The sequence below is a fragment of the Cynara cardunculus genome (genome assembly GCF_001531365.2).
Source record: "Cynara cardunculus var. scolymus isolate 2C chromosome LG 4, CcrdV1, whole genome shotgun sequence".
Classification (NCBI taxonomy): Eukaryota; Viridiplantae; Streptophyta; class Magnoliopsida; order Asterales; family Asteraceae; genus Cynara; species Cynara cardunculus.
This window is the reverse complement of record NC_037531.1, coordinates 16,818,290-16,828,838: the sequence shown is the minus strand read 5'-3', so window position 1 is coordinate 16,828,838 and position 10,549 is coordinate 16,818,290. Positions and strand designations below refer to the sequence as shown.

General features: G+C 37.6%; 2 protein-coding genes across 5 annotated transcripts; both read left to right on the top strand.

The window, feature by feature from the left end:
* Window positions 1-1,956: 1,956 nt before the first annotated feature.
* On the top strand, window positions 1,957-5,605 carry LOC112511345. 4 transcript variants are annotated; one of them, XM_025116940.1, is made up of 5 exons: window positions 1,957-2,169; window positions 2,499-2,551; window positions 2,975-3,081; window positions 3,966-4,367; window positions 4,965-5,605. In XM_025116940.1, exons 2-5 carry the CDS (start codon window positions 2,525-2,527, stop codon window positions 5,341-5,343), a joined length of 915 nt encoding a protein of 304 aa, XP_024972708.1. In that variant the 5' UTR covers window positions 1,957-2,169; window positions 2,499-2,524; the 3' UTR covers window positions 5,344-5,605. The 4 variants fall into 4 exon arrangements, with proteins under 4 accessions (XP_024972708.1, XP_024972709.1, XP_024972710.1 ...); XM_025116941.1 differs by having other exon boundaries at window positions 2,479-2,551; XM_025116942.1 differs by having other exon boundaries at window positions 1,957-2,385; window positions 2,479-2,551; window positions 3,966-4,330.
* A 1,164-nt stretch (window positions 5,606-6,769) lies between these two features.
* LOC112510740 lies at window positions 6,770-10,486 on the top strand. Its single transcript, XM_025116065.1, has 5 exons — window positions 6,770-6,999; window positions 8,006-8,054; window positions 8,342-8,749; window positions 9,057-9,397; window positions 9,994-10,486. The coding sequence occupies exons 1-5, from the start codon at window positions 6,916-6,918 to the stop codon at window positions 10,207-10,209; spliced, it is 1,098 nt and encodes a 365-aa protein (XP_024971833.1). The 5' UTR covers window positions 6,770-6,915; the 3' UTR covers window positions 10,210-10,486.
* Window positions 10,487-10,549: the final 63 nt, after the last annotated feature.

Below are 10,549 nucleotides of genomic sequence, written 5' to 3'. Positions count from 1 at the left end.
TTTAGATTTTTTATATTTAAAATTAGATGTTTATCATGTATTTGATTGTGTTTATCTGCAGTTAGTTATACGAATTCAGATATGAGATGAAATCGGATAGGGATGAAATCTGGTTTAAGAGTTTTTAAGAGTTTTAAGAGTTTTAAGAGTTTTTAAGAGTTTTAGCCAAATGCTTTATAATATAGTATAGATAGTATAGATTATATGCAATGGTTATTTAAAATTATTACTTAATGTAGATATTTTCTAAAATTTGTATTTGATTATACAAATCCAAATTTTTTTTTAACATTATACATAAAATTATAATAAATCAAATTAAAATCTATTGATTAACACACATCCAGCTTGTATTAATTAATATATTATGTTATTAATGAATTGTTTTGAATATATTGTCAAATGTTTAATTTTATTAATTTTTAATCTTGTAGTTTTTGGTCAATTTACATTTTTCAACTTGCTTACCAACTAGTTTTACCAAATGTATTTAGTTTATCAATTAGCTGATCAACTGGTTTGTAAAACAAGAAAGTAAAAATAGCCATTTTCAGGGACCAAATTCATCTTTTAGCGATTCCTCTCTAAATTTTTTCTAAAATATTACTGCCTCCGCAAGTGGCACCTCTACAACTTGCGGAGGAGCTAAAAGACACACACACACACACAAAAATCAAATTTCACCTACTTGCAGACCTGGTGAAAAGTGAAATTTTTTGTCTTTAGCTACCTCTACAATTTACTGAAGTACCACTTGTGAAAGTAGTGATATTATGGAAATAGAAAATGGATAAGAAATGAATTTGGTCTCTGAAAATTAGGGATGTTGATTTGCCACGACCCGGTAGGGAACCCGGTTCACCTGATCCGGACGGGGACGGGGATTCTCCGCTAAAACGGGTCCCGAGGCTAGTGATCACCGGTAGACTCAAACCGGGGACGGGGGATGTTACTCAAACTGGGGCCGTGGTCAGGGCCGGGGATCCCCGGTAGTATCAAACTAAATGATACTTTTTATAGGGTTTGACCAGGGTTTTACCGGGTTTTGACCGAAGATTGCTAGAATTTGACCGGGGACGAGATGATAATCCCCGTACCCACCGGGGACGGGGGCCGGGGGACGTTATTACAAACCGGGGCCGGGGATTACAAAACCCGCCCCATCCCCATCCCCATCCCAATCTCCGCCCCGTTGTCATGCTTACTGAAAATGACTATTTCTCTTGATTTTCCATGCGAAACATAGCCTTAATGAAAAATCAACCAAGAAAAAAAAGTCAACTATAAGAACGCCTTAATGTTCAATGCTTATCTAACCTATTCTTGTTTTTTACTTTCTAAATAATGGTTCGACTGAATGACGTCATAACAAGGTAGTTACAGCGGGACCTGGAATATGGTGACGACAACATGTCGTAGAGGGATAACAAGTGGGTCAAGACAGATTCTCTTTTCGATTAATGTATATGAATAAACACCACCATCAAAGTAGAACTCCCAACTGTAGAGATTGCAATTCCATGTACCCTGTCAAGCAAGTCTTGCCGAGAACCAAGCAACCCCCAAAGGCACGTGTCGTTGACTAAACCGTCTCTTAGGATGAGTCGAATTCCCACCATTTTGCCTTGGATGAAAGCTGAGAGTCAATACACACAAAACCAGAGGTTGAACCGGGTTCAAACTGAATTTGGGCCGAGACCGGTTATAAGACGCGGTACGTGAACCATTTTTAGGGGTGTTTGGGATTGCTTATTTGAAACAACTTATGCTTTTATATAAAAGTCTTTGTCAACTTATTATAAGTTAGAATGATTTAACTTCTTCAAAACCTCCTTATTACCGATTTGATACCGGTACAAGCTGTTTATCCAAACATCCTAAACTTATTACCCCCCTTCTTTTGGCCTCCATGTTATCCTCTTGTCTGGCCAAAACTTACTCTATTCTAAGAAGCCAGAAAGGGTTTGGTTCTTCATTGAATCCACCTGCATTCCATACAACTCTTCAAATTCGAGCCTGCTTCTATACAAATTGTCATCTCGTAATCATAAATAGCATTTGCAGCTGCGAATGCTATGAATCATCTTTCCACACAGGTTTCGAGTTGAATTGCTGTCAAATTTGATGCGTCCAGTCGATTCCAGTTCGAAAAATCATAGCCTGCTGCTTGTTCGTGTTCTTAATTAGTTTTTACTTTTAAATTCATGCTGATTGGAATTGCTAAATTTTGTTAACCCTCGGAATTTCATCCTTTTTGTTTAATTTACACCACGTATGATTTATGAGTGACATAAAATTTGGTAACATAAAGCATTCATATGTTCTGTTTATTTTCTCTAACACATTCAGAGATTCAAACTAGAAGAAGGTTCTTCTTGTGAATAGGTGAATTTCTGTAGTATTTTGTGGAAAATTTGTTTTATTGAGTTTGTGCCCTAATTGATCACCAACTAAACTCTTGATTTGATATACTTCCAGGTGTTATCTGTAATGTATAGGTGATTAGGTGCTTTCAAAGGGAATAATGGTCTTGGCAACTCATCAGTCTCAGGTAAAGAAATGCCCAAATTTTGTTCTTGTATTCATGTATCAATATGATGAAGGAATGGGAAAGAAACCCTTGTGAGAGTAAACATTGTACCCTTTCGGTTTCATAACTTCTATATGGAACATCTTTATATTTTGGTTGGTTAAGAGGGAGGGAAGATTGTGATGGTTTGGTCATGTTTGTAGGAGACAGTTGGCCGCTCAAGTGAGGATGGTAGAAATTGTGACGGTTGAGAGGGGAGTGTGAGGTTGGACATGACAACTTTAGATGGGATATACGGGGCTCAGTTGGTTTGGTTTGGTTGGTCATTCCTCTTGGAATTGAGTGAACTAAAATTGCTCTTGTTAAATGCATTTGGTAACTGGGGACATAAAGGAATCCAACTCATGACTGGAGTTTTGATGGATCTTTTTATCGTCTTTCAAGGGTTCATATGCTCTGTCAAGGCCTTCTTGGAAGAGAGGGATTAAACCAACACAAAATTTAGCCGCATGTTGCACGGTTCAGAGAATAAACATTACTTCTTGTTTATGGTAAGAACTTATCTTTATTTGTTCATTTGCTTTTTAGATATAATTTCCTGTATGCTATAATGACCATTTAAGGGTCATAACATTTCCATCATTTGCTATGGAAACGTCCCCAATGTTAATGTCCAATTTGCATTGAAGTAGAAGAAGAGTATAAACTAGTCGTATGTAAGCAAATGATTCAAAATCATAGTAAAACCTCATTTTGGTTTATCGTAGAAGTATTATAATAGTCTCTAACAATTCAACTCTATATTTATGGATAAGGATTATAATATGTAGTACTCCAAAACTTGATGAACGATATTATATAAACTAAAAAAATGATGAATAGATTACAAATTAGATTATATTCGGTAGACTAGCTGATAAGCTAGTTGTTCTTATAAATTAATTGTCCGCTTATAAACTAGTCATGTTACATGTAAAATGACCTAAAAGGACACGTCGAATAATTAGTTGAAAAAATATAAGACCCCCTTGGAAGCGTTTCAATAAACTAGATTAGGCTCACAAAAGGGTGCTTTTTCAATAAGCTCATAAAAAAAATTCCAGGAGGACTTCTTTAGTTTTTTTTTTTTTTTTTGAATAGCCATGATATCAATGATGATCTCTTTCTCGTAAATGCTTGTTTCAAAATAAGTATTCACATTTCTGTTTTAGTTTGTCGTAAAGAAGTGTCCATCTTCAAAAGTAAGTGTCTACCTTCCAATTCTTCCCTTAATTATGAGATGAAGAAATTCATTATTCCTTCTATTATAAAAGGTAAAATTGTCACCCAGTTAATTAAAAAGTGTAATAACCACACATTTCTAAAATTGTGTGCCTTTTTCATTGTGGACATTTATTTTGGGACGAAGGAAGTAACTTGCTTATTTTTTTAACAGTGTGGATCCCCCACTTATCTATGGATCAAAGTTGAAATCTTTAAGAATATCATACGGATTAAGAGGGTCACAATCTGGAAAGAGTTCTTTCAAACTTTCGTACATCTCCCAGGGCAATGAAGACATTTTGTCAGGATTGCCGAAGGTGCAGAATGGTCGTGCTCACTCTACCTCCGATGCAGATGTGACCACAACAGGGTCTCTAGCCGTACATAACATGTTTAAAAGTTGGTTGACGATATTGCCCATGGCTTCACAAAATAAAGAAGAAACATTAGAGGGACCATCCTCAAAAGGACGGGTAGAAACAGATCACGAGCTCCTAAAAGGTGGAATTTTGGAGACTGTTTGGTGCAACTTTTGGGGTATGGATGCAACAATAAAGATCCCAACAATTATTTTGTAAGTAATACTTTATGTTAGGAACCTAAAATTGATTAGGAACCTGGTTATTGCCCACAACCCAGCATGTGTCCCTCTTCAGGATGAATATTCATGATCAATAACACATTTACGATCAATATGGATGTGTTATTCATCATGAATTGCATATTCGTGATGAATATTGCAACATTCACAAAGAATAACATGCCCATATTTATGATGAATATGTCACGTATGGCGCTCTGGACAGTTATTGGGTTCCTAATCAATTTTAGGTTCCTAACGGAACCTGCCCCTATCTAATGTATTCCTGCAAATGGCATAGCTTCACAGGTTGCCAGTATTCCCCCATGTTTCATTTAATCTAACACACTACCAATATCTACTCATAGAAACAACCGCTCTACTCTTTGTGGTAGAGGTCAGGTTTGGGAACTTAATTCATGAAGACTATTCATAATGAATATCATGCATTTTCATCATCATGGTATTCATCATGAATAGCTTTCTCAAAATACCAACAGTTCCTAAATGATTTTTTCCCTAATTTTGATATGGTAAGAATACGTGGAATAGGGTCCTTTGTCGGTTCTAATTTCGAGGCTTAATTTGCAGCATACCCCTGCTCCTGATGGTGAATATGAAATATGGAGCACAAGTTGCAAAGGAGTTGACTCCTTTGTGGATCACTGGACCTCTAGTCGTTGCTGTTTACATCAAGACGGTTTGGGTGATATGCTCGCTCTACGTTTTCAGCTTCAAGAAGTCGGTCAAATTGGTAAACAACTTTAGTCGTGGAAAAGTCAAAGAATTCATTCGGGTTCATTTATGGCAACATATGGTGTACTTTAGGAACTTGAACTATATAGAGGAGTCGAAAAGAATGTGGGAAGAGTTTCAAGTGTGGATAGCGGATAAGTGTTTGGATTTCGTTGAATCAATGTGGTCTTGTCGCCAAACGATTGGGTTCTTGAAGATGGCCAATATCATGTAGGTCAAATAGGACTCAACTCCTCCCTATAGGTCGCCAGTTTGAGACTCTTGAGGGTCATTTTAGTAGCTGTTTTCTTCCGGGTCCCGTGGAATTAGTGAAGGTACGCGCAAGCTGGCCTGAACACCTACGGTTAAAAGAAGTCTTGTTTCATCTCGTTTCATTTGTTTCATGTAATGGTTCCTCTAGGCTAACGTATAGGAATACCCATTATGAATAGGTTATTTGATGGATTATTTTGGAGTTTTTGATATTGTTTTGCTTGCATACCGCGATTCGATTGATGGGTTATTGGCATGTCGTGTTGCTTCGATTTGCGGCCTGATTATGCGGTTCCCGCCTATTAGCCTACCATAAAATAGCAGACGAGCAAGGGGGGTCTTTTTACGGAAACAATTGTTCTACACTTTGCAATAGATGGTAGGTTTGTGTACATTCCACCCCAAGACCCAAACGGCATATCCATTCGAGTGACCTACCATTACCACAAATTGGATACTTTAGACGAAAATATAAAATTCAAAAGTTCAAGAATCGTGTTATAACAAAGTTGAATAACGTTCACGATTTAATGCCAGCAGCGGGATGTTTAAATAAAAAAGAAAAAATGTTGTGTTAACCCAAAAAAGCCAAGAATATCACATGTTATTTCAGATGACCTTGGCTACAACCTAGGATGAAGTAAGGAGCTGTTTTGTTAGTTTTTCTTTAAACCATGTATGCATAAAACGGTATCTGTGAATTAATTTGTTTGTATAAATCGAAAGCATGTTTTTTTGGAGGTACATGTTTGGGAAGAAAAAAAAACTTAACTTTTTATACAAGCTTTTTCTAAAAACTTACTAAATAAATCTATTTTCTATATCATTAAACCATTAACAAACATTTATATGTAACTTACCGAATAAGCTTTAAATCCATTGAACACATTAAGCTACTAACAATTAGGGTGCGTCTGGTATGCAGACTACATGGGACAGGACGAGACAAAAAAAATAGTCTCATGTTTGGCATGCCATTGACAAAAAAAACATGGGACAATGTGGGACTATTTTTAATTTTAATGGGACAAATCTTGATATTTCTTGTTCCACCAAAAAAAGATAGAACTAAAGTTAAAATGACAATATTTAGGTTGATTTGTTGTCATTTTACAATCATTATATGATATAAAATAACATTGAACAACATTTAGGGGTAATATGATCATTTTAATAGTTTTGTCCATTCCTATCTTAATCGTATCAAACATATCATGTCCTGTCTCATTCAGTCTGCATACCAAACACTAACCTAACTTAAGACCAAGTGATCCGTACACATTAAGTGATTTTACACATCTTAACAGGACACAGCCACTGCTGAAAGAAGCCAAGAACTCGTCTTTGTAAAACAAAAATTCACCCCACCTCAGACTCTTGAGGGATAGCGGCTTTCTTGGATTGTATTCATTCGCTCAAAAATCATCGAATTCTTCCAATTCCTCTTACATGGGTTTCTCCAAATATCCCTTCTCTCCAATGGGGTCCCTGTAGATTCTCAATTTTGAGTTCGACAATCATCTTGCCTTCAACAATGGCGGTCAACAAAATTGCTTCTTCATTGTCTTGCGTCTCCACGTCTTTCACTTCTCATTTCCAGTCCACAACAACTCCTCAGGTACAATTCCTTCCCTCAAAACTATTTTAATTTGCAGTTTACGGAAATCTTCTCTAGGGTTTATGACGATCGTGGATCCAAATTTGGAGATTCATTTCGATTCTTCGAAGCAATTAGTTAATCCAGCATTTAGGATTACACGAATTCATTTTTGAAAACAGCATATTTAGGGTTTAAATCGCGATAGTTTTATGCAACTAAAATCAACAGGATTGTGTTATTTTTGAATTTTAGGGTTGTATGTCTAATTCCTCTGATTTTTAGCCTTTTTAGATAAGTAGCAATGTAGGTTGCTTTTGGTTATTCAGATTTCTTCATGTTTGTTTCTGTTTTTCTAGATTTGCTAGGGTTTATAAATGTTGGATGGTCATCAGGAATATGGTTCAATTTTGGGGGTCATTTAGGTATATAACACTAAGGGGCTGTTTGGTTGGGTTTCATTAAGTCCTGCATGGATAAAGCTGACTGTGGATTAATCTGTTGTGGATTAATCTGTCTGTATAGGTTCGATGGTTTTTTCACAGATGAAAAGAGCGTGTTTTTTAATTGTAACTTGGTTTTTTGCATAAAACTCCACCTGAAAGCTTATTGTATAAGTCAATTTGTATATCATTAAACTACCCTTGGTTTGTGTTTGGGACTACCATACTTCGGTTTTCAAATTACGTTGGATTGTAAATAGAGCTATTGACTCCAGGCCATTTGTGGTCGCACGAGGGATTAGTCGGTGCGCGTAAGCTGCCCTGAAAACCCACGGTTACCCCAAAAAAAGAGCTATTGACTTCACGAACCATCATACTCATCTTTGAGTTGCAAACGACCATCTTTCTTTTGAAAATATACCACTGTACTTGTGAGAATGATCAATTTTGGATAAAAACGTGCCAAGGGCGTTGGTTCTTTTTGTTGCGTTTACACTCTCTCAAGTCTCAATTTGTCCAACGTTGCGCATGTCTCATTTCTACAAACTATAATGCTGTTCTTTTTGTTGCATTTACATTGTTAGGTTAGGTTACCACCAAGATTACATGATTGCAGGCGACTTAAGATCGGAGGTGCGTTAGTAACGTTTTAGGAACCACCCTTTTTATGAGTATTCATGATGAATAATGTGATAAAATACTCATGATAAATGTTGACATATATTCATGATGAATAATATTCATGATGAACAATATTCATGATGAACAATATTCATCATGAACAATATTCATCATGAACAATATTCATCATGAATACTCATAAAATAGGTGGTTAGTTTCCAGCAATTGTTTGAAACCAATTTTGTCTCCCGTGTATGCATAATCTAGTTTTACGAATTTCTTTTGATTATGCTCTACAGTTGATACACGATGTTCCCTTCATGGAAGGTTGAACACGAACCAAAGGTTCCCAAAGAGACGATTTATACTCTTTGCCTCTGTCGATGATCTGATCTCCGGCAGTGAGATGGAACTGGATGAGGGCACAGATCAAGAAGACGATGATTTCGAGATCGAAGATGAAAAATCGAAAAGATTTGAAACCGTTGAAAGTAGTGGAGGAAGTGCAGGAAAGCCAGGTCTTATCTCGTTTTATAACCATCCTTACGAAAAAGAACCCGAAGTTGTTGCATCAACGATCTCCACCACAGACCAAACCAATCTGTTGTGGTTCGTTGGTCCTGCCGTTCTTGTAGCCTCCTTCATTTTCCCGCCACTTTATATGCGCAAGATCCTTTCGACTATTTTTGAGGATTCTTTATTAACAGGTTTGATTTCTGAACCCCGGTTAATGGTTTTAGCCTTAGGATTTACTAATGTGAGTTTGCTACATGGATATGACTGGACTGAACGGGTGATAGTGAGGCGGGCGGGTGAAAGAATTGTGGAAGTTTTTAGGGGTTTAATTTGACATAGGTAGTTTAGTAATTTACCAATCTTGTCTTATCCTCCTGGTTTTCGATCCACCTATCTTCGTCCCAAACGCTTTCTCTGTGCGGAATATATTGGGTTCATTTTGGTTTATTAAAGGTCATTTTGTTACATTTTCAAATGCATTTTCGTTGTTATTTGCAGATTTCCTTATATTATTCTTCACGGAAGCTCTCTTCTACTGTGGGGTAGCTGTTTTCCTTTCGATAGTAGACCATTTGCGTAGGCCTAACGAGCCGGTTAATGCCAAAAACCGCACTATCCCATCTCCTCAGTTGGTTTACCGAATCACTTCCGTGGCTGCATTGGTACTCAGTCTGGTGATACCGATGGTCACCATGGGGTTGGTTTGGCCTTGGACCGGCCCTGCAGCTTCCGCAACACTGGCTCCATATCTTGTTGGCATCGTTGTGCAGTTTGCATTTGAGCAGTATTCAAGATACGTCAAGTCACCTTCATGGCCCGTCATTCCCGTCATCTTTCAAGTAAACACACATTTTCTAGATCTAGATTTTCAAATTTTAGCATATTTGTATCTCTTTCACACACTTTTCACTAGAGGTGCACAAAAAGTCGAAGCCCGAAGCCAGGACTAGTAAGCCCGAGCCCAGGCCAACCCTTAGAACCCAATCGGGCCAACTTTTTTTTTCAAGGCCCGGCTAAATCCCGGCCTGAAAAAGCTCACCCAAAAGTACTGATTGAGCCTTCTTTCAACCCCAAAGCCCGGGTTTTTTTTTGCTTACCGAAAGCGGGCTTGGAAGGCCCGGCTTTCTTTTGCTTACTGAAAACGGGCTTGGAAGGCCCAGTTTTTTTTCTTACTGAAAACAGGCTTGGAAGGCCCGAGCCTTGTGCATCTCTGATTTTCACTACTGGGGCCCTTCAAAAAAAACAACCGCTCTATTCTCTCGGGTAGAGGTCAGGTTTGCCTACATCTTTACCCTGACCCCATTTCCGGATGTGTTCTGCTTGGGAACATGTGGTTTGGTTTGGTTTGGTTTGGTTTGGTTTGGTTTACCCATTTACGAAATTTTCTTGAAGTTTTATGATTCGGTTTGATAACTCAACTGGAATTTGGTTACAGGTGTATCGATTGCACCAACTGAATCGAGCAGCTCAACTTGTGACGGCACTCTCGTTTACGGTTAGAGGGGCCGAGTCATCACCACAAAACTTGGCTATAAACAGTTCCTTGGATATGCTCTTGAATGTTCTTCAGTCCCTTGGGGTCATTTGCATCTGGTCTCTTTCGAGCTTTCTTATGCGCTTTTTACCATCTGCAACCATAACCGAACAATAAAACCGAGATAGACTTTGTTCCCAAAATTAACATCAAAGATGGTAACAATTGGTTTGCATGCCGTGGTGAACGGAACGTCTGACGCGAAGCATTCATGCAACATTTCTCCAAGAAAAATCGGTTTAAATCGGTTTGTAGTATGCAATCTTTGCATCAATGGCCATCTGATGTAAATATGAAAGAAGCAGGCATTTTGCTGAATAGTTGCTTTCATGAATCACAGAAGGTGGAATCTTGTTCAAATTTATGTTTTCCTTCGATTGGTGATTGCTTTTTGTACATTTTTAAAGCATGTGTTTATTCAACATTTGGTCACTGAGGGTGCGGTTGATACGTAGAA